Here is a 25008-nt window from a genome sequence, read left to right as displayed (position 1 = left end):
ACCTGAGTATGGGAGCCAAGTCAACAACAGTACAATATTTTCACTCCCCTTTCTCAGGGAAACAAATATGCTTAGACCTACATAAATGGTGATGACTTTGCCGGACATATATGATATTCCATATAAGCAAATTGATACTTCAGAAAAAATCTAAATATGTCTTTTTAGAAGTGGTCTCCTACTGAGAATTTTCATTTACACATCTTTCATCTTAGACCTAATCTTTCTCCATCCTCTATATCTATCCTCATTTAGATCTATTCTGGAGCTCCATATACAGTCTCATCTATCACCAAATTGCCTTATTGTTCTTGTTCATAAATTCTTGTTTGTGCATTTAGTTATTTTATGATTATTCATGCATTTTTCTATTTATGTCATTTAAAAGGCACATTATTACAAATACAATCACTCAGAAAGTTTGATGAAAAAATATGTATAAATAAAACAGCACTAATCCTGTCACTGTAATTAATTGCACTTAATTTAAAATGGGAATGCCTTCTATCCTTCTGGATGGCTCATTAAACAAATGAAATTGGATCTGCAACAGGTTCTAGATCTCAAGAAACCCTCTTTCTGAGTGGTTCACATTGCAGAAGTGCGTTAATAGTGTCCTGAAACACATTTGTGTTTTATCCATTTCACATTTAGTTTTTCTATATCATCATAGGGCAGGTAGTACTATAAATGCCTATTCATGGGCTGCTCTCCTCCACTAAGTGAAAGGTTAATAGAGAAAGATTGCCCATGGGGGAAATGATTACTGACACTCACCTCGGTAGCGGCTGAGCCTGTCTATCAGTCCAGTGATGGGCCCTCCATTGAGCTCTGGCCTCACAGCCTGGGGCATGCGCAGCTGCACTGACTCACTCCTGTAGGGGGAAGATTTAGTTCATCTCTATGGTGCCAGAAGCTCCATTCACAGTGTAGAAGGAAAGACTGAAGCATTCAACCAGGTAATGTTCGGTCACAACCTTATTCTGATATTGTAGTGAAACTCCATAATCAAAGGTTGGAATTGAGCTTTTCTTAGTAACCTTCCTTACTTTTATTCTCTGTCTGCATCTACCAGTTCTGTTTCTCAGAGGTTTCTCTTGCCTATGTGCCTAATCCACCCACCTCAATATGTTTATGATTTTGAAATCCTGTAGCAAATTCTGCATTGAAACCTGAAACTCATGCCTCCATGAACCACAGGAAACAGACAAACAACAAACAAACAAGACTAAGTCCTGAGAAAGAGGCACAAGAAATCACACTCAGGAAAATATACCCACATGCACACAAGATTTAATATTTGAATAAATCATGACTTCATTTTTCTGTCTATTTCAGATATAGGTTGATTTCTCAATAGTGTTCACGATGCCCAGTTTACACTGAAAGCCAAACTTACCTTGTCAATATGTCTCCCAAATCCTGTAAAGAGAAAAAGAAAAGCATAGAGTTCTTCACAAATCAGCTATTCTTCCTTTTCAATCATTAATTCCCCTTTTTTCTCTAAGGGATGAGAATCTAAATTCTTGATGAACACAGAACCCAGTTGGTGGGTGAGGAGAGAGAAGGAAAAGGGCAGTCACTATGGAACCATCCAAAACTGTCTGCAAAGTGGCCTCAGCCAGGGTTGGACGCAGAGGGAATGTTCTCCAACTAAGGGTAACTGAAACTGAGGATTTCTAGACAGAAAACATTAGGAGGAGGTAAATTTTAGCTTCCCCCAGATTTCCCCATAATATCCAACTTCTGCTAAAATTGGTATGTTTGTCAGTCAGTTGTTCCTTTCTGGGTTTTAGAAAAGTGACATGAAGTGAATTTTAAAAAGGACTGTTCCCTGGGGAATCCTCTATTCCATAAAAGCTTTGCTGTTCCTAGTTAATATAGGAGTTCCTCTTTACTTCTTTTAATCCCATTTAGAAATTAGCCCTCACCATAGGCAATGGATCTTAGGAAATAAATTTTTGGAACCAAATGAATAAGGGAGGTCAAAGATGTGGACTTGAGTTAATAGAAATAATTTTGAGGCATGTCCTTGTGTTTTACCTGGAGCATCTCCACATCTGGTTTATGGCACATTTTCATCAGCTCTTCATACACTTCTCGTAGATGTTTCCACTTTTGAATCATTGTGGCTTCATTTACCTTCAGTTTCTGTAAAATCTTCTTGCCTTCCTTTCTCAGTCTGTCTACTTGTTGATTTTCTTCCTCATGGAGATCTGGATTCATCTGCCTATACACAAATCTGATCATCATACTCCTTACAGTCACATAATCCTGCAGAGACATGGGAATCCAAAATGACATAACCAGGCTGACTTTAATATCTGCCTAAACTTCATTCATTGTTACAATCAGCTATATACACCCTAAACTCATGTTGTCCACTTCTCAGAAACTATAAATTCACCCCTTTCCCATCTTCATTTATTTCTATTCTTTATTAACTGTAAGACTCAAACCCATCCTTCTCTCAAACCATTTTCATGTACTTCATAAATTCCTGAAAAAAGAAAAGACTTTCTAAGTTATATCTTTAATATAAATTCTGTCACATCTGAAATGCTACATGCAAACATTTGAAATTTTTGATTCTTAGTAAATTATATAGAATATTCTGATATCTTGTTATTAATTTAGTCTATGTTTTTTAACCCAGAATGGAAGCCATCAGATGAGATATTCTTAAATTTTCTAACCAGGGTTTCAACTAATTTTAACCTTATAGCCCTTTCTCTGGACTCCTTGTCCCTCTTAATGTCTAAGCACAGGCTCCCTTGTTGTCCTGCCAGTTTAAGGAAGTGACTCATCGTTCCATTGCGTACTGCCTCCTAATAATTATCAACTCAGTATCTCTCCACCGCCCCAGTCTTTCTCTTGCTTCTTTTTCTCACCATCACAACATGTTCAAATTTCTCTTACTTGAACCAATGTCATTCTTTAGCTACTCTTAGTTTCTCTACCGATCAGTTTTCACCATCACTGTCACACTTCTTAAATTGCTGTTCATACTTTCTTTTATGTCCTGTTGGACTCAATGTACTAAGCATTATATGAAACACCCGATCTTCCAAATATATTCTCTTTAATTTATATAATCCCATACAGAAATCTCTGCCTGAAATATCCATGCATTTTTAACATCCACTTTTCCTTGAGAACTCAAATTTATTTTGAACCTGAGAAACTTACTGACCTCCAGAACCATAGCTACTGACCTTCTCCAAATCCTTTTATGTATCTCTATTAGTTACTGTTAAATTACGGTTTAGAAATTTTAAATAAGCCAAGCTACCCTACGTTGAAAAAGCGGATTCTTTTTCTCATTGATAAATCAATTCCAGAATCTCATGACACATGATTTCAGCTCAAATTTTTAGTGAATAAATTTCCACCATATATGTCTCAAGGTGTTTCTGTGAGAATGAGTTTCATACTTACTTTCCATAGGCTAATTATAATTCTTTCTTCATTTAGATTTCTCTTAGTTTCTTGGATCTTTTCCCATAAAGAACTCATTTGCTTTAAGAGCTTCTCCTGAAAAAGAGCTATGAATTAGGTACAAGAGAAACAAATAGTATAGATTTCAAAGCTTCAGTGATCAATAGAAGAAAGAGATGTAAGATAAATGTACTGTGGGGAGAGTGGAGCAATCACAGTGTTTCTGTGGTTAGTGCTCAGTACTCATCAGTTCTGAGAGATCTCAAACAGTAATACCACAAAAGGTACTGTAATCATTTGCCTAGGGAAACTCATAAGGATTTTACATAATGTGGCCAATTTCTGATAAGCATCTTGCCTCAGCATTTGGATCTATTGATGCTATTTCCCTACACTTTCCAGTCTTCTACTATCCTTGATGCCTAAAGCAGTACCAACTTCATCTTGGGCATTTAGGCAGTATTAGTCATCATCATGATCCTCATTTTCCCAGTAATCTTTGCAGTAGTATCCCTAGCTTTCAGAGTGCTCTCAGAGGCATCACTTACCCGGTAGTCCTCAGCCGCCCCTTCTATGGAAGAGTGTTTGTGAGTCTCGTGCTCCTGAGACTTAGAGCAGAGCCCACAGAGCAGATTCTTGTCCTCTTCACAGAAGATCTTCTTGGTCTCCTTGTGTGTCCCACACAGATGTTCCTCTGAGCTCAGGAACTGGCAGAGACTTGCTTGTCTGACATAGGACACCATATTCTTCAGGAGAATACTGGTTTTGAAGTGTGTCTGCTGAGAGGTTTCAGCCCTGCATGTGGGGCATTTGGCAGGTGCTTCTGCTCCTTCCCAGGAAAGATAGAGACAGGGCCTGCAAAAGCTGTGCCCACAGCCTATGGTGACTGGGTCTACAAGGTAGTTCAGGCAGATGAGGCAGGTGAGTTCTTGCTGGAAGGCCTGTGGGATGTCTGAGTCCATTTTCCTGAGGGAAGAAGTTTAGATGAGGTTACTCTTGTGCCCTGGAGAGATATAGACTGAGCCCAAATTTTGCTCAGGTTCTGACTGAATAATACTCTTGTGGCTTGAGCAGAATAGGATTTATTTTGCATATGACACAAATGAAAAATCGAGGCACAAAGAGAGTTCTCACCTTCTGTGGGAAACATTGTGAGTTTTTTTTTTCCCCAAACAACATGCATCTACCTTGCCAACCCCTTTTCTCCTTCAGAAAAGAAATTGAGTTTTGGGGCTGTATGACCTTTGCCCAAATTGCTTCAGTTCCAGGGAGTTGACCCAATCTAAACCTCCAGGGCCTAAATTCTATCGGTCTGAAAATCAACCATATAATTATATTTTCCATTACTTTCGTTATTTCATTAAATTGTCACAATAATCCTATCATGTTGATTCCTCCAAAAATATGAATGTTGGAGCCAGAGCTCATACATTTGACTAAAATTAGCAAGATACTGTTGTGGTAGATTTTCCAAGATACACCAGGCACAAATATTCATTGTTTAAGCAACTATGGGATTCAGTCAACAACGCTTTTCTGGTATGTTTACCCTTCCAGGGAATGTCTATCAATTTGAGGATGTAACAGTTGATACAAAAACATCCTTAGAAGAGGAATAATAAGTACTTAAAAAAATAAATGCAGAAATGGGCAGAATGCTAATCTGTACGTCTTCTGTCCCTCATCCAAGATTCATTAAATGTCCTCCTTGCAACTGATTGACAAAAATTCATAAAATGTATATCCAAGGCAGTCAGAAAACCACATTTTCTCCTATGGTGTATTTTCTCTAACACACAACCAACCATCCAAGAACAACTTTGGAATACACATGAGCGTTAATAGAAGTTGAACCAGGCTTTGTCCTCCTATCTTTGTCTCTATACACCCGCATTCAAACAGATCAAAAATTAAAGAGAAGAAGAACAAAATCTTCCACGTCCTATAAAACTATTTTCAAGCACCCTGTCATACTGTGAAAAGATATAATTGTCATACAGTAATAACAACCAGCATCAGAAACCAAATCATGCTTTTAAGACAAGTGGGTTCTGGTTTCTACTCATGCAAATAAAGATGGCACTCTCACTTCTGATATGTTTTGTATGGTCACTTTTCTTCAGGCCCAATAATTTCCTGGCTTTCTTAAACTTCATCAGAAAAAATGATGCTTCTGAAGAGGATATATTGCCCATAGTCATAAATGATATTCCCAAACCTTTCAATGCATTTTCTACTTACACATTGTATTATCTACTTACACACAGAAGAATATACTCTCACTTATATATACATGTTTGCACAACTTAGAGTAACACTTGCTGTGTTAGAGTAGAATATAACACATTTAAATGTAGAGAATAAAATACTCTTAAGCCATTTTAGAACTATACACAGTGTAAAATTACAAGATATCTGCCAACCAAAATCCATGTGAACCAAGTAATAAGTAAAATGATAGAACAAAATCATATTAACAATCAGTAATCTTATTGGTTCCAAAACCAAATAACAAGATAAGGTGCCAAAATAACTTGAATTCATAAAAAAGTGAAAGGGTAGGGATTGTTTTTACAAACTAGGCAAAAAGATTAATATCTTAGAATTGACCTCATTTTGTTGACAGTTAAATTAACATGAAGATTTTTACAGTTTGTTCTGGCTTGGGCTTTCCAAAGAAGAGCTTTAGAACTGCTCTCCTGTAAGTTTTGTACTCACCTAAGGAGTATGCAATCGTTTCACTAGTTCTTGCCTGTGAAGTACCACTATGGACTTCAGTTGAGGAATCAGCTCCTCACAAGGTGTAGGAGTAGCTTTCAGAAGTTTCCACAGCTGCTGACTCCAACTGTACTCTGTGTGTTCTGGAGAAGGTTGAGTTCGGCTCCTCTGGTGTCCTTTTATTGAATCCCTAAGACCACACCCATTTCTTTCAAGTGCTTCCTTCATTTCATGGTCTTCAGATAGGTTTCTTTTTTTCCCCCCAACAGGCAGGCACTGGGAATTGAACTCAGGTCTCTGGCATGGCAAGCGAGATCTACCACTGAACCACAGAAGAAAGAATTGGTTTAACATCTTTGTGAACCCCCATTAATGTGTAGAAACATCATCTCATCCAGAGCTACTTACTTTTCAACAAGTGAACTTCCAAATGCCAACATGTACCTAAATATTCTTTGACCAAAGGACTTTCAGTTTTATCTTTAAAAGTCAGAAAAGAAAATGTCATCATTTAATATCTTTAGAAAATTTCTTGTAAAATTTAGAAATATTTTGCCTAAGTTTAACTTTAATTATAAGCTATGATATTAAAATCATATTTCATTTATTAATTTCTCTTTATATTTTAATGTAAGCATTTAATTTACCAGTTTTTTTACTTTGACCACCAGTTCAGAGCGGAGATTTTTCCCACCCCTCACACTCACATTAAGCCTCCCAGCAAGAGTAGGGCACAGGATTTCTGCTGGCACTTCCCAGCCAGGTTAAGGGGGTACAGGAGAAAAAGGCTGCGAAGCCCCAGCTCAGGGAACCCCTGGATCAGTGCACTGGAAGAGAGCTGTGCTCAGGTCATTTGGAACTTATTACTACTGGAGAAGGTGATGATGGTGTGGTTATGTCCCCTAACCCATTTAGTCTACTGCTTATGGGGTGGGGAGAGATGCCTCCTTGATCCTTGAGAAATTCGCCTTCCTAGTAACACTTGACCACAGATATCCTTCATGTGATCTGGGAAAGCCAAACTGGATTCTGGAGATGCAACTCAGACCTCCCTACAAGCACTTAGAGCATGTCCTGTGTGTATGCAGAGACCCTTCAGGTCAGGGACAGTCTGAGCAGTGGGAGAGGTGGAGTGATGCTCTGAGAAGCAAGAGGAACTGACTACAGGTGAAAAGGGAAGGAAGGAGCCCCAGTTTCCAGATGCCTCCTTTTTGCTTGTGAGAAATTGAGTTCAGTATCAAAGAGGCCCCCATTCTTTGCCCAATTCCTCTGAGATCTTGGAGTTTCTCTGGATTGAGACTTCTAGGTATAGGTCAAGAATATAGTCCAGATTTGGGGCAGAGGGCAGGGACTTAGCAAGAATGGAGTCTCTGTGGGTTGGGACCCAGTTGGGTGGGTATTGGCTGCTTTGGATGGGCGTGGGGCATAGCGGGGAAAACCTTTAGAACAGGTAAGCCCCAGAAATCTCACCCTTATAGGTCTAATGTATGGAGCCTAATGGGAAGGGATGGGTCAAGGGAATTCTGAAAGGCGGTTAAGAGGGAGACTACCTGAGGGGAGGCACTTTTTCTATTGAGGTCACTGGACAGAACATCATCTCTTCTTAGCTTCATAATAAGCAAAGGCTGTACAGGGAGGGTGAAAGTGTTGTCCTGGACTCCTTCCAGACAAGCCCAGCCCATCCCCACAGGCACAGATTCTGCATAGTTTCCTGCCTCCAAGGCCTCTCCCAAATTCCCTGACGAAAACAGGTATTACTTAGGCTTTTTGCCTTGTTTTGTTTTGTTTTAATACCTCCAAGAGCTTTTTCATTCTATCTATTTCTTAATCAACTTCCAGGCACTATCCTTTTCTAAGAAAAGCACAGAAATATGTATTTATTGATACAATAACCTGTTATTCGAAACTATCAATAAAGATTCTCCAGGGATGGTGAGATTAAAGTGATTTCATTTTTCTTTTGCTTTTCTGTATTTTACAAAATATCAGTGTATAAAATGTAATGCTTGTATAAGCAGAAAAAAAATTTACAAACATTTGTATGTATGTGTCATCAATTTGGAGGAAAATGGATGGCTGAACCTCATACTGTCAAAGTCCTTTGGACAAATTTCAACTCTTGCATGGAATTATAAAAACTACTAACTTCATAGAAAAAAATCTACACAAAATACTCAAAAAAAAAATGGTTCTGTGCGGCCATCCCAAGTGAGGTGAAAGGTTGCTTTCCTTTGAATTTTTTGCTTGTATCTTCTGACAGCAGGGTACTGAAAATAAGGTGAGGCTGTTTGATAACCATGTTCTTATCAGACCCTGATCAAGAATCATTTCCAATATATTGGGAATTTGACACTCTGAAACCCAGCTCTGATGAAAGCTCTGGGAAAACAAGGAGTGAGGTATGAGGGGAGGAGGGAATAAGAATGGACAGTATCAGAATAATTTGGTTTATAAATCTGTTTTCTCACCACCAGCTTTTGCTTTTCAACAAGAACCCCAAGGTCCTAGTTTGAGGGCCCTCACCTTAAGGAATGTCCCCCCCTCAGCCCCATCCTTGCAAGAACAGACCCCATGAAGTCCGTGTTCCCACCACCCAGGGAGGCGGAGTAAAGGGCGTCCCCTCTGCAGCCTAGGAAAACTCCCTTTTCAGTCCCTTCTGGGAACCTCACCCTTGCGACACATTAATATCCAAGCTGACTCAGCCCACATGATTTCCTCTGTGGCAGACACTGGCCTTTCTGGAGTCAAGGTATCATTCTCTGGATGCTTTAGTTTGGGCATTTTTATGGCTTTTAAACTGTAAACTTGTGACTTAATAATTCCCCTTTAGAAAAACCAATTCATACTTGGTATATTACATTCCAGCAGCTTTAGCAAACTCAAACAGGAAGTAAAAACTCTTCCTATTGATGATATTAGATACTACACTGAACAAAAGAAAAAAGAATTGCATTTACTCAAGAAATTAAGCACTTCTGTTAAGAGATGTGGGAAAAGAGCGGTACCCAAAAGAAGAACAGGTAGACTAAAAAACCCTCTTGTAAAGGTGGAAGATATGAGTCAACTTTATAGACCAATTCATCTTCAGTTGAGTAACATAACTTTTAAATTTATAAATTATTCCATTCAGGAGCCCTGTAGTCCATTTGATGTGACTAACCGTGCATCGTCCAAAAGCAACCTCAGGTTAATCTAAAAACTAAAATAGATGGTGATCAGTATGGTGGGACCCAACTCACCTCCATCTGAAAGAGGAGAAGAAGGATATTGCGAATGTTGCTGCAGAGAGATGAAGATTTCAAAGCAATAAATGTGACATTACATATAGGTGGTTGATATTTCTAAAACTATACTATTTGCTATTTACATTTCAGCTTATTTTTATTGTGATTTACAGTATGATAATTATAAGTAATTCTTTTTTATAGAAATATCTTAAATTTTAAAAACTCAAAAGAGGAAATATGTATACTGAAAAATCATTTTTATTCATTTACTCAACGAATATATATTGAGCACCTATTATGTTCCAGCCACTGCTCTGGGTGAACATCCCTGAAGAAAGGAGACCAGTTCTCTGTCCTTCTGAAGATTATCCTCTATGGGGTGAAGTGAAGTGAGAAGGAAGACAGGCAACCACAGGATGAAAACATAATAAAGCATATATAAAGAACATTAGATGTGCTATGAAAGAAGTATATATGGAGAACATTAGATATGCCATAAAAAATCATAAAGTAGGAATGGGGTACATTGCTATTTTAGACTAGACAATGGCTACCTATTGGAGAGTGGGGACCTGAATGAAGGGAGGTAATGGGACTTGTGGTTTCCTGGGGTAGCAGCATTCCAGGCAGAAGGAACAACGAGCAGATATCCTAAGTTAAAGTGATTGATGGAATCTAAAAACATACGAGGGTGGCTTGTCCTAGTAGCAGTGATGAGACATGGTCAGATTGTGGATATAACATAAGGTGTGGCTAAGAGGATTTGCTGATGGGATTGATGTAGGGAATGGCAGATGATGATGAGCTGGGGTGCCACTAATATTTGGGGACTAAGCAATTTAAAAATGAGTTTGTAATTTACTAATGGGAAGAAAAGAGAAAGTGGAGCAAATACTTTGAGGCAGCAGAAAGAGAAATACTATATTGAACGGTATACGAGATCAAGCGAAAGATTTAAAAGATGGGTAGAGTTACAGTCTGTAAGCTGTTGGAAAGAGCCTGGTCCAAGCTGGCTGGGTTGAATCCCGACTCCCTGTCTGTGGGATTTTGGACAGTGTTTGGCACATAGTATGTGGTTAATAAATGTTAGCTGCTATTTTTATTATTATTTGCATTATCAGTTTTTTAAATAAAAGAGATTTATTTCGGTGTTTATGTTGGTTTTTTGGAATATGTTGGGAAGATTAAGGAGAAAGAATACTACATTAAAATACTTAATTCATTAACTCTCTCCAGACTCTTCATTGAAGTTTCTTTGTTTTAGGCCTTTGGGTCAGTATTTTTTGCGTTTTATTTATATAATGAAGGAAAATAAAGACAGTTAGCAGTTAAATATTATTTTCATCAGTAGTTAAATATCTCAGCAATATTTCCCCCTCCTGGAAATCACTTTGCAAAATGAGATTCTATATCTTTCATCAAGATTGATATTTTAAAATAATTTTTAGTTTTTCATTAATATGTATATTCTTAGTCAGAATCAATAAAATATTCTTTTGTTTAAAGAAAGTGCATTTTAATATCTAACTGGAAGGTGGCAGTTGGAAGCATGAGCCTCCGATTTCCACCACAAATGATCCCCCTAGACCTTCCCCCAGCTGGTGGTCGGAGGGGAAGGTGGTGCTGGGAAGCGCAGCTGCCCTGTGGCCTCCAGGGCTGCACAAACCTTCGGGAGGACGAGGCCCTGTGGCTTCCCCAGGGCGGCAGAACGTGACATGAGGGTGGCTCCTAGCCTCCAAGGACAGTGACAACAGGGCAGTACACCTTTGCCACATTTCTGCCTAAGGGCGAAGGTGGTGAAAGTACCACTGTAGAGCCAAGCTGTGGCCAGAGGGCCCCCCTGGAAAGGCAGCGGTGGCTACAGAGGTTCCAGTCAGGGCCAGGGGCGGGATGGCGCAGGTAGGATGGGAACATGTTCTGGCAAAAGTTTTGAGGCAGCTACTGGTGCTGCTGGAGAGTTTGCCATGGACCTGAGTTCCACCGCGGAACCAGCCGAGTGTCCTTGACTTCCTCTTCATGTGTGTGGGGCCAAATGACGGGCAGGCCCTGGGTCTCTTCCTACTCACTGAATGCCAGGGTTTAGGGGGTGTTTCTGGTGGGGTTGTCTCGTTTGTGAGCAGCCAGGATGTGCTATACCAGAAACAGTCAGCTTTTCAAAAAGGAATTTATTAAGTTGCATGTTTACAGTTCTAAGGCCAGGAAAATGTCCAAATTAAAGCAAGACCATAGAAATGTCCAATCTAAGGTATCCCGGGAAAGACCTCTGTTCCAGAAGGTTGGTGAAGTTCAGGGTTTCTCTTTATCACTGGAAAGGCACATGGCAAACAAGGCGACATTTGCCAGCTTTCTCTCCAGGCTTCTTGTTTCATGAAGCTCCCCTGGGAGCATTTTCCTTCTTCATCTCCAAACGTCTTTGGCTGCATGGGTTCCGTGGTTTTCAAGCTCTGAAGCTTTTTACAAATACTTCCTGTTTTAAAGGATTCCAGTAAACCAATCAAGACCCACCTGGAATGGGTAGAGTCACATCTCCCTCTAATCAAAGTTAATACCCACAATTGAGTGTGTCATATCTCCATGGAGATAATCTAATCAAGTTTCTGAACTACAGTGCTGAATGGGGATTAAGAGAAAAGGCTGCTTTAACAAGATGGAATCAGGATAAAAACATGGCTTTTCTGGGGTACATAATCCTTTCAAACTGGCACAGAGGGTATGGGGTGGGGCAGTTATAGAACCCAGAATTCCCATAGCATAGAGGGGTCACAGTAAGCCATCATGCCTTCCTACTAATTGTTAGACTTCTGGGATAGATAATCAGCTTCTCTCCTTCACTGACAAGATTTTGCCCTATGTGACAACCGACTATACCCTTATTTCCTCAGTATTTAAAAAAAAAAATTCTTACATTTTTATGAAAATATACTTATTTTTAAAAGAAAATTTTATGTAATCACACAAATAAAAAATATGTTTGTCTTTTACAAAAGAAATTGAAATCCTTACAGAAATTTAAATAAATGAAATAATCATGTCAAAGAAAAAAATCTGACCCACTTACAAAAACACATTTAAAAAAATAAGTTTCTCAAAGAGAAGAATGGTCAGCAAAAAAATATTTTCCATGTATTCTGAAAAGGCATAACTATACATATTTTTAAAAACATCTTTCAAATATAAGTCAGTGTTAAAAAAAACACACAACTTCTATCCCCTTTTGGTGAATCTTGTTTCATATTTTCTTAAAAATGTATACCCACCCAATCAAGCCATCTAAGGTATTTGCCTTCTCATTAGCAACCTATAAACAAGTAATTAACTTTTAAAGTACTAAAAGCACTAGTAGAAATAATAAAATCAGCAAAAAAGTAATTTTTCTTTACATTAAAGATTATTTTAACAACTATCTAAAAAACAAACAGAGGAGACTTCTGCTAATGGTTGAAAGATGCATTATAAAGAAAAGATTTACTCTCCCACATGAAACAAACTAAAAAACAGACAAAACATATGAAAGAACAGTTTACAAGAGACTGAACATAAAGTACTGAAGGGTGAGGTGATACCCATGATTTGGAAGTTGCCTTAGGGGTTGCCAGGCTTCAGCCCAGAAATGCGGACCCAGGTCTACTCTGGCTAATTCCTTGAGTTGAGGAAAACAAGTTGAGAGTCAGAGGAAACCAAGACATCAGAATTGGCAGGACGGAGCAAGTGGAAGTAGAGAGCTGCCCAGAGACCAGAATAGGGACCTCCTGAGTATGCAGCTGAGTCTGATTAGTGCATGTGAGGAAGCTTATGAGGACGGGAAACACACCAAATAGTTACAGGTGTCTGTCCCTGGCACTAACACAGGGCAGTGACTAGTGCCTGTCTCATCAGCCAGACTGCATCCTTCACACAGCACTGGGTAGAGGGCACAGAAAGGGCGTGTCGCAAGAATGTGGAATACTTACCCTTTGGTTGAGTTTTGTACAAGCTCTGGATAAAAAAAGAAGATCCAAAAGGATCAAACTGTCACCAAATAACGGTGTTCCTAAGTAGTACTCAAGAGTATTAAGAGAAAAAAAAAATATCCTGGACACACATACAAAAGTAAAATTCACTATGTCTGGCATACAATAAAAATTACCAATCATGCCAGAAAGCAGAAAAATAATATTCATGAGGAAAAGAAACAGTGAAAATTGAACGAAAATTGACACAGATGTTGGAATTAGCAGACAAAGACATTAAACATGTAAAATAACTTCCCTACATTTATTCAGAAAGATAAGGAGAGACTTGGATGATATAAACCTAAATTGAAATTGTAGAGATGAAAACTAAAATGTGTGAAATGAAAACTACTTTGGATGGGATTAATGATAGATTAGCTATTGGATTAGCAATCTAATCCAATCTAATCTAGAATATAGATTAGCAATCTTGAAGATATAACATTAGATGTTATGAAACACACAGAGAAAAGAGAACTTTTAAAAATGATTCAAGTATCTGTGAGTTGTAGGACTTCAACAGTCTAATACAGACAATTGGAATCTCCAAAACTAAGAACGAGATGGTAAGGACAAAAAAACATTTGCAGTAGAAGTGACTAAAAGTTTTCCATAATGGATAAGAATGATAAACTCACAGATCCAAGAAGCTCAATAAATTCCAAAACAGGAAACATGAAGAAAACTAGACCAAGGTATATCATAATCAATTGTTCTATATCAGTGAAAAGGAGAAAAGCAACCTGGAACAAAAAGGCATGTTTTATTCAAAGGAAAAAGATTAGTAAGTCAACATATTTCTTGTCAGAATCAATGAGAGTGAGAAGAGAGAAAGAAAGAAACTATCAAACTAAAATTCTGTACCCAAGGACAATCTTTGAAAAGCTGAGGCAAATATATCTTTTTTCCAATATACAAAAGCTGAAAAATTCATCTCCTGCAGCCCAGCATAAAAAAATGAACAGTTTTACAAATTGTACTTACACACTAAAATAATGATTTTTTGTTACCATATAAAATGCTTTCAATTGTATATTTAAACAAAGATCATAACGTACTGAAGGATTTTTATAATATATGTAAATGTAAAATTTAGGATGAAAATAGCACAAAGGTTGGGAGGAGAGAAATGGAACTATACTATTTTAAGTGTCTTATAACATATGTATATATATATCACATATGGTATAATATTACTGGTAGGTAGAGTATAAGTTAAAGATGTCTGTGATAAACCCTTAAGATACCAATAAAATAAGAAAAAAAGGAGTTATAAATAATCAGTCAACAAAGAGACAAAATAGAATCATAAAGAATATTAAATTATTGTATCAAAAACACAAACAGTGATAAATGAAAAGATGTGAAAAGCAAACACATAGCAAGACATGCACTAGATACTAACCATATCAATAATTACATGTAACATGAATGGTGGAAACACCCCAATTAAAGACAAATTTTCAGATTGAATAAGAAAGCCAGATACAATTACTTACTGCCTACAACAAATACACTTCAAATGTAAGTCTCAAATGGGTGAAAAGCGAAAGGATGGAAAATAAAATATCGTTGCTAACATGAACTTCTGGCATCCTGCTCACTGTGCCAAACAGACGGTCAGAAAGAGACACCTATTATCACCTCCAGGGCAGGGGGCTCAATGCATGGAGGGTAGCAAGGAACATAACAATGCCTGCCACCTAGAAAAGCAGTTCAAGGCTCCCAACCCAGTTTGTAAGTGTCACATGTGTCAGCAAAAGCACAACTCATAAACACGGGATAGAAAAATGTTTACTCACAGAGAGGAAGGACCCAAAAGGTTAGCTTGAACAGTGGCCATTAGTCCTCCATGGCCAATGGATCCCAATCTGCAGCTGATACGGGAAGAAGTCTACAGATACTACCTGTGTAGTAGTAGAAGGACACCATTCCCTTCCAGCCAGAGCAGATACCAGCAGGCATGAGCCAGGTGCCATAAAATGACATTCTTTAGCCAAACTGTCTCTGGAGAAAATGTTTACATATGCTTAGGGCAAAAGGGACCAGAATGTCCCCCCCACTGCTAGGGGATGTGTATTACTTCAAGTCATCCCCAAGAAGGGAGTCAGTCTGTATTCATCAACCCATCATAGGAGCCAGCCTAACACAGGGCAGACAGAGGGCTTATACGTAGGTCACAGGGAAAGGTGGCAGGCTGTGCTTGGAAGGTCCCCTACCACATTAATACTATCCTAAGGAAAGCTAGAGTAGAATAGTAGTAGATAAAGTAGATTTCAGAGCAAAGAATATTATCTGGGATAAAGAAGGTTATTTCATACTGACAAAGGGATCAATTTATCTGGAGGACATAACAATCCTTAACATTTATGTACCTAAACTCAGAGCTTCAAAATATGTACAGCAAATATTGATAGGAGTATGCAATTAGACATAGAACAATCCACAATTCTGGTCAAACATTTCAATACCCCTCTCAATAATCAATAAATCAATTACAGAAAATCAGTCAGAATATAGAAGAATGGACATCACTATCAACCACCTTGACCTAATGGATGTTAAAAGAACGTTCCTTCCAACAGCAGTGGATGACTACAAAAAAAAAAAAAAGTTAAAGCTGGAGGACTAAGACAACCTAGTCTTAAAGCTTGTTATAAAGCTATAATAATCAAAACAGTGTGGTATTGGTATAAAGATAGACAGATGAATAGTACCGAGTCAACAGTTCAGAAATAAACCCACATAATTATGGGCAACTGCATTTTGAGAGTCAGTTCAGGGGAGAAAGGGTAACTTTTTCAACAAATTGCACTAGAATACCTGGCTATGAAAATGAGCTTCAATGTACAGCATCATAGCATATGTGAAAGTAACTTGAAATGGATTACAAACCAGCATTTCAAAACTAAACTCATTAAACTTCTAGCGGAAAACTTTGCAATATTAGATTAAGCAAAATCATTTTTTTTTGATACGTGAAGTAAATTGGCAAGGGCCTGGAGGTAATTTGTTTGTACATATCTAAAGCAAAAACTAACCTACCTGTACATGACTAAAGTAAAAATAACTTATCTGTACGTGTTTAAAATCACTCCCAAAGGCTGTGGTGGCTTGAAGCTGTTTTGCACCCCAGAAAAGACCATGTTATTTTTAATCCATTTCTCTGTGTGCAAACCTGATATAGGTGGGACCTTTCAGTCAGGTTACTTCAATTGAGATGTGACCCTCCCTATTCCAGGTGGCTTGCAATATTTTTACTGGAGTCCTTTATTAGAGGATGAAACACATACTGAAGTAGAGAGATGAAGCCAAGGGAAGTTCACATACTCTGGAGGGTGTGAGAAAGGAAGCCACAGAAGCAAAAAGTTGGAAGCAATGAAATTTGGAAGATAAGAGCTAGCAGACACTGGCCATGTGCCTTCTTATGTGACAGAGGTGTCCCAGATGCTGACAGTCTTTCTTCAGAGAAAGCATCATCCTGTTGAAGCCTTAGTTTTCATGGAGTTAGCATTGTAACTTGTAAGGTAATAAATCCCCACTGTCAAAAGTCAGTCTACTTTCATTATATTGCATTTTGACAGCTCTAGCAAATCAAGCCAGATTGTGGTACTGGAAGTGGACTACTGCAATTTGCAAATGTCAAAAAGGTTGGAATGTTTTTATAAATGTATAAGGGGGAAGATTCTGGAAAAATTGAGACATTTGATGGAAAAGGCCTAGAATGCTTTGAAGAGATTGGACACTGAAGAAACTTCCAATGAAGATTTAGAGAGAAATGAGGAATATGTCATTGCAAACTGGAGGAAAGGGGATGCTTTTAAAGTGGCAGAAAATTTGGCAAAATTGAGTCCTGTTATCTAATGGAAGGCAGAGTTTGAAAGTGACAAACTTGGATATTTAGCTGAAGAAGTTTCCAAGTTAAATGTGGAAAATGAAGCCTGCTTCTCCCTGCAGTGTATAGTAAAATGTGAGAGAAAAGGGATAACGTGATAACTGAAGTTTGGAGTACAAAGATACCAGAAATTGATGGCTTGGTAAATTCTGCACTTCCAGAAAGCAAGTCCCCAGAGAATAATTCCCCATGTGAGGATTTAATAGAACATAGAATCAGACAGCCATTCCAGTGCAAGTTAGAATTGCAGATGGAGTTATCTAGAAAGGATTTGTGGAAAATCCTGTCCAATTGTTGGGACCTCTGTTTGCTGCATGTAAAACGAATGAGTTTTTTTAAGATCTGAATGGAACCATTGTCAGCCTGGACTACAAGGGAGAGAAAAGGGACAGGTTGAAGGAAAAATGACTTGAAATGCAGAACCATGTGTATTAGTCACTGTTTTCTAGGGGAACAGAATCAACAGAATATCTGTAAATACAAGATTTATAAAAGTGTCTCATGCAACCATGGGGATGCAAGAGCCCAATATCTGGAGGGCAGGCCATGAGCTGGTAGTCAGATGAAGGTCCTTCATGTAGTCCTCAGGAGAGGCTGGCTGGTTGAAAAAGAGAGAGAGATTTAAAGCTCTCTCCTTTAAAGCCTTCAGTTGATTGAATTTAAAGTTACTAATTCTGGAAGACATCCCTTGGCCAACTGCAGGTGTAACCAGCCCTGGATGCAATCAATGTGCTGATGATTTAATAAACCAGGCTTCTGGGTTATTGGCCAGCCATGAAATGTCCTTGCAGTAATGGCTAGACCAGTGCTTTCTTGACCCAACACCTGGGCGGTCACCACGTGGCCAAGTTACCACGTGAACCCAGCCATAACAGTCCACCCCTTGTCAACTTGACAGCTGTTCCCATCACCCTAAACCATACTTAAACTCTAAACAGAACACAGTAACAAACATATTTTTCACTTAACAATACTCAACTATCTTGGATACAACTGGAAATGGACTAAATGTCTCCAGAATAGGTGCATGTCTTTGGGTAATGTTTACTTTTAAACTTGATATTTTCTTTTTCACTCTAGCTGAAGGTTTGTCAATTTTATTGATAGAATCATTTCAAAGAACCAAGTTTTGGTTTCATCGGTTCTATTTTTTCCTCTATTTCCATTAATTTCCCTCTCATCACTGTCTTTCCTGCATCCCATAAGTTCTGGTAGGCTTTATTTTCATTCATCTGAAGATATTTCCTAATTAATCTTGTGATTTCTTTTTTGACCCATTACTTATTTAATTTTCAATTTGTAATTCTCTCTCTTATTGGATGCTACCTTCATTCCATTGTAGGAGAAGACACACTGCAGGATTTATTTTTTTTAATTTATTAAGACTTCTTTTGTGACCAAATTCATATGATCTATCCTGAAAATGATCCATGTGTACTAGCAAATGATGCGTACTTTGTTGCTGTTGAGTGAAGTATTCTATATATGTCCGACAGGTCTAGCTGGTTTCGAGTATCATTCAAGTATTCTGTGTCCTTATTGATCTTCTGTTTAGATATTCTACCCATTAGTGAAAGTGGTGTTTGAAGTGATTTGCTTCTCCATTCAAATCTGTCAATATTTGTTTCATTTACTTTAGTGATCTGCCATTGTGCCCATTTTTATAAATGATCATAAATTTAATTTCTTCTTGTTGAATTGACCCTTTTGTTAGTATATCATGACATTCTTTGTCCTTCCTAACAGTTTTCGGCCCATAGTGTATTAAACCATCTTTTCATTTTCAACTTACTTTTGTCTTGGAATTTAAGGTGAGTGTCTTATAAACATCATATAAATAGATCAGGCTTTTTTATCCCTTATTCCAATATCTATTTTTTTATTGGAAATTTTAATCCATATTTATTTAACTTAACCCATTTACATTAAAATAAACTGATGCAGGAATCTTTTCTTTTATTTTGCTATTTAGTCTTTGTAAGTCTTACAGCTTTTTTTGTTCTTCAATTCTTCCATTAATTCTTACCTTCATATTTTTTTTGTAAGGTACCATTTTGCATCCATTCTCATTTCCTGCATATATATTTTCAGATTTTTTTGAAGTTACCATGGAACTTAATATAACATCCTAAATCTATAACAATCACATTTCAGTTTTATACCAACTTTTCTTCAATAATATACGAAGTCATTTTTCCTATACCCTTATCCTCCACCTTTTTATTGTACTTTTTATAAATTATATCTTTATATATTGTATGTCTCAAACCATAGATTTTTTACTTGTTATCCATTTATATTTTATAACCTGTAAAAAGTGAAAGGTGGAGTTACATGCCAATAATTACATTACACTAGTACTGGCATGTATGTTTACCCATACGATTATCTTTACCAGAGGTCTTTATTTCTTTATGCCAATTTGATCCACTCTCAAGTATCCTTGCCTTTTAGTCTAAAGATCTCCCTTTAGCATGCTTGAAGGGCAGGTCTCATAGTAATGAACTACCTCAGCGTTTGTTTATCTGGGTATGCACGTAATCTTTCTCTCTCATTTTTAAATGGTAGTCTTGCCAGGTATAAAAGTCTTGGCAAGCATTTGTTTTCTTTTGGCCCTTTAAATATTTTGTCATACTACCTTCTTACCTTCCTAGTTTCTGATAAGAAATCAACACTTATTGTTATTGGAATGCCCTTGTACATAATACATTTCTTTTCTCTTGCAGCTGCCAGAATTTTCTCCTTGTCCTTGGTGTTTGATAGTTTGACTAATATGTGTCTGTGCATGGTACTCTTCATTATCATGTTTGGTATTCTTTGGGGTTCCAGAAAGTGCATATTTGTATCTTTTATTAAATTGGGGTAGTTTTATTCTATTATATCTTTAAAGATTCCTCTGCCCCTCTCTGCTTTTTTTTTTTTTTTTTTTTTATCCTTTCGGTACTTTAATCGTATGTATACTGGTATGTTTGATGGTATTCCACAGGTCGCTTACATTTTGTACACTTTTTAAAATTCTTTTTCCTTTCTGTTCCTGGGTGTGAATCATTTCAAGTTACGTGGTCTCCAAGATCACTGATTCTTCTTTCAGTTCCAGTCTGTGGTTCAAATTCTTTAGGGGATTTTTCATTTCAGTAAGTGTCCTTTAATTCCAATGTTTCAGTTCAGTCCTTTTTTTAAAGTTTCCATCTCTTTGAGATTCTCATATTGTTCATTTATTGTTTTCCTGATATCCTTTAATTCTTTACCTTTGTTTTCTTTATCTACTTAAATGTATTAGGGATGATGTTTTAAAAGTCTTCATCTGGTATTACCAAAGTCCAGTGTACTTTATAGATAGTTTCGGGATTGTTATCTTGCTCCTTTGGGTGGGCCATAATTTCCTATTTCTTTGTTGTCTTGTATTCTTTGTTTTTTTGTGCACTGTATATTTTAATATTTTAAGGTGTTAACACTGGGGTTTAGTCCCTGAGAAGTCTGTTCCTGAAATTTGTAACAGCTAGTCATATGACCGAGGTTTCCTTGAGTACCAGGAATTAACAATAACAGACAAACCAATGCAAAAACAAACAACCAGACAAGATATCTTTCACAGTTTTTGCAAATTGGTCTGCATTGGATAGTGTCCTCTTTCAGAGTTTAGTCCTCCTATCAAGAAAATCAGCCCAGGGGTGTGCGGGTGGTTCAGTGATAGAATTCTCACCTGTCAGGGGGGAGACCCTGGTTAGATTCCTGGCCCATCCATGCCGTCACTGCCTGCACCCTGGCCAAAAAATCAGCCAAAGCTGAATGTCAATTGCAGGGTCTTATCCATCTTTTTCCTCTCTTGCCATGGGTTTATATTTGTACATGACCTTTGACTTCCCCTTTTTATAGGAATTCAGATGCCTCCCCTACTCCTTATGAAATAGACTTTCCTTTCTCCCCTCCCTGAAGCTCTATTCTAGACCTACAACAAGTAATCCTTTGCCTCAGGTTGCTTTGATTTAATTGTTCCTTAAAGTGTTTTAACTGTCTGTAAGCTGCTTCTGCTTCCAAGGCAAGTTCTGGGAGGGTGAGCCCCTGGTGAGTTCCCTGATTCTCTTTCTCTGTCTGCTGCAAGATCGATTGGCACTGGCATACAAGCAACACACTATGCTTGTAGGGTGACTCTTCTCCCTCCTCACAGGGCCAGGGACCCACAAGGGGAGTGTAGTCAGCTCTATACCATGCCAAGGTGGGGGTGGGGGGTGGGCCAGCACCAGTACCAGGAGCTTCTCCTACTGTTTGTGAACCTATGTGTTCTTGATTCAGCCCTCACCCAGTTACTGTAACTCCTTAACTATGTTCTGGAGCTTTGAGGAAGATGACTCTGCAGTTTTTTATATATGTTTAAAGATTCTGTGTGGCAACAGCACCGTGGACCATCTTACACCACTGTTTTGGTCCACTGGCAGCCCTTTGGGTTCTAAGCTATTTTCTAATGGGATAACTTTTGATTGTCTTTTTGAGAGTTCCTTATATATTTGAGATGCAAGCCTCTTCATGGATATGTGGTATGCCAATCTTTTCTACCAATATATAATTTGCCTTCACTTTTTATTTATAGGGTCTTCCTCAGAGCCAAAGTTTCAAATTTTGTTAAAGTCCAACTTTATCAATTTTCATCTTCACAAGTAATTTCTTCTTTCCTAATCAAACTTGGATATAGTCCAGGTCTTGAAGATTTTTCTCCTATTTTTTTCTAAGAGTTTTATGGTTCTTCATTTTACATACAAGTCTATGAATCATTTGAGCCAATTTTTATGATGTGAGATTTATGCTGAAGTTTATTTATGTGTCTTTGTACATTCAGTTGTGCTAGCATCATTTGTTGCTTTTAATTACTTTTGCATCTTTGTTAAAAATCAGTTGTGTGAGACCACTACTTTTTTTTTTTTTTTTTTTTCAAAGGAAAGACAGAGAGAAGGAAGGAAGGATAGAAGGAAGGAAGGAAGGAAGAAAGGGAAACATTTTTAAACATTTTCTTGTTTTATTGTATTCTGTTTCTCCGTTTTTGTTACATGGGCTGGGGCCGGGAATCGAACCGAGGTCCTCCGGCATAGCAGGCAAGCACTTTGCCCGCTGAGCCACCGCGGCCCGCCCGAGACCACTACTTTTTAATAAAATGAAAAAAATATGTTTCTAAGTTATTTATATTAAATTTTTAAAGAGCATATTTCTGAAAATAAAATAAAAATACCTGATAGGGCAAACTAGTCAGTTTGCATAGTACTAATTTCTTTAACTATATTAAGATATAAAATTTTTCAAGCCATTATGAAGATTCAAGATTATGAATGATACAGACTATTGTTTATTGTTATGACAAATAACTTTATTCTGTATACTACAGAGAATTCAGAAAAGCCCATTTTATCCTTGAACAAGCAGAAGATTCAACCTTTAATTGAGCAGGTGGAATTGATGTATTACTGCCACCTATGAACATAATCTTCCCTTATAGGATGTTATAAAAAGCCATAAGGTATAATGGAAAGGTGAGGTGTTAGCAGAAAAATGTGTTATGTAAACCAGAACACTGTCAACAAAATCAATAAAAGGAACGAAGTTCTGAAATATTCTACTACATGGATGAACCTTGAAAACATTATGCTGAGCAGAATAACCTGACACAAAAGGCCTAATATTGCATTATTTCACACATGAAGTATCTAGAATAAGCAAATTTAGAGATAGAAAGTAGAGTACAGGTTACTGGCGACCTGAAGGGAAGGAAGAGTGGGTTGTTATTACTGAGCAGATATTACAATATCCATTTTCTCTTTGGGCTGTTGAAAAAGTTTTGGAAATAAGTAATGGTGGTAGTAATGCAACTTTGTGAATGTAATTAATGCCACTGAATTTCAAATTTAAAAATGGTTAAAATATGAAATTTATGATACGTATGTTGCCGAATAAAATTAAAGTTAGAAAAACAATTAGGGCACTAATTTTCTGCTTTCCATTTTCATAAATATGGTGCAACTTTAAGAGGCATTTTCCTTTCTCAAAATTATCATAAAGGAATTGCAGTTGTGTATTATATTTTATATGATTTAATTTGTTATATATAGTAATGATTCTAATTGCAGTTAAATAAACAAACCTACATGTTTCCTTCTGTGAAAACTAAAAGGTAAGGTATATATAAAAACTCTCAATGTTAAAAATGTTCAGTTTAATCTTGAAGAACCAATTTGAACGAATTTATACTTAAGACAATTTATTTTAAGAATTTGAATCCCCATGGCAGTCTGTTTTTTAGACCAGTGCTTCTTCAATTTAACATAAATTTAGATGACCTGTGTATCTTGTCAAAATGCAGATTCTTAACCAATATATCTGAGCAGGGTCTGAAAATGATTGTTCCCAGATGAGGCTACTGCTGCTGGCCTTTGATCACACTTTGAGTAACCTGGTGTTAGATTAGCAGTTTGCAGCCCTAGCTTCACATTCACCAGGGGAGCTACCTTAATAAATTAATTCCAGACCAATTAAATCAAGTCCCACGTGTCTCTATTTTTAAAGCTCCCAGGTGATTCTAATGTGCAGTTATTACATTCCAAACCAAAGAAATAGAAAGTTAAATACTACTATTGTACTCTCTCCCTTTCTTAGAAACCTTAGATGAATGTCAAAGTTGGGACAGAGATAAAATCCATTCAAAACAAATAAATCAAATCCATAATCTAATCAAAACCAGAGTACCCCGGTAGATATTTGTGTGCATCTGTCCCAGTGATGTTTAAGGTCAATCTCCTCAGACCATGTGATGGTTAAGTTCGTGTGTCATCTTGGCTAAGCTGTAGTGTCCAGTTGTTTGGTCAAGTAAGTACTAGTCTGATGGTTACTGTGACAACATCAGCTGTTCAGTGCACCTATGGCTGATTTATCTACAATCCACAGAGGAGATTGCCTTGAGCAGTGAAAGAAGTCTCAGCCAATCAGTTGAAAGCTTAAGGGAGATATGATGATTGCAGCAGAGAGAAAGAAGAATCTCCACCTCAACCTCATCTAGCCAGTTTCTCCTGAGGAATTCATGGAAACCTTCATCAGAGGTCCTGGCTCGCTGCCAGCCCTATGGAATTTAGATTTGCCAACCCCTGAAGTCATATGACATTATCAACCAGGCGAAAGGTTAGTGTTGAGCAGTTGACTTAGCCAAAGGAAGATGGAACTGAGGTAGCACACACAAAATTTTGATATTTATAACCCTGTTCCTAATTTTTATTTAGTAGTTAATAACAAAATACTTGTGAAATGCCTATACTTTAGGGGGAAAAAAGTTCATAAACACCTGTGTTTCTTTCTCATTTAAAAGATAAAATAGTCCTTTAACTCAAACCCAGTGTGTGTCCTCCGGTCTCACATTCTCCCCCCAGGTCAGGGGAACAACTGAACTACTCTTGCTTAGTGTAGTTTACATTTTGTACTTGTAACACTCAGTAACGTATTGTGCATTATTGCAGGTTTTGAAACTTATACAAATATTGTTTTGTGACTATCCTTGTGATCTGTTAAAATTTTAACACTGTGTTTCTGAGATGCTTCTAAATTGTATCTAAACAGCTACACATTTTATACATTTTCACTATACTGTATATGCATTCAGAGGACTATCATTCAATTTTATTTACCAATTCTACCACTGGTAAAATTGAGGTTAGTTCCAGCATTTAAAATTGGTATATTTGTGGTTAATCTGAAATTGATTTTG

The 25008-nt window shown here is 37.4% G+C and overlaps 1 protein-coding gene and 1 pseudogene across 1 annotated transcript in view; one reads left to right on the top strand and one right to left on the bottom strand.

Annotated features, from left to right (window-relative positions):
- LOC143644381 (tripartite motif-containing protein 43-like) overlaps positions 1-25008 on the bottom strand; it is a 273323-nt gene that overhangs the window by 774 nt on the left and 247541 nt on the right. Inside the window, exons 2-6 of the mRNA XM_077113310.1 lie at positions 3987-4404; positions 3439-3534; positions 2044-2274; positions 1400-1422; positions 778-875 (exon numbers count right to left, since the gene is read on the bottom strand). Coding sequence (XP_076969425.1) covers positions 778-875; positions 1400-1422; positions 2044-2274; positions 3439-3534; positions 3987-4400 — 862 coding nt within the window. The 5' untranslated portion in view covers positions 4401-4404. The remainder of the gene's footprint in view (positions 1-777; positions 876-1399; positions 1423-2043; positions 2275-3438; positions 3535-3986; positions 4405-25008) is intronic.
- LOC143645098 (tripartite motif-containing protein 43-like) overlaps positions 1-25008 on the top strand; it is a 292475-nt pseudogene that overhangs the window by 195069 nt on the left and 72398 nt on the right.

This window comes from Tamandua tetradactyla, chromosome 8 (genome assembly GCF_023851605.1).
Source record: "Tamandua tetradactyla isolate mTamTet1 chromosome 8, mTamTet1.pri, whole genome shotgun sequence".
NCBI classification, from domain to species: Eukaryota; Metazoa; Chordata; class Mammalia; order Pilosa; family Myrmecophagidae; genus Tamandua; species Tamandua tetradactyla.
Note: the sequence above shows the minus strand (reverse complement) of the source record. Positions and strands in the feature narration are given on the sequence as shown.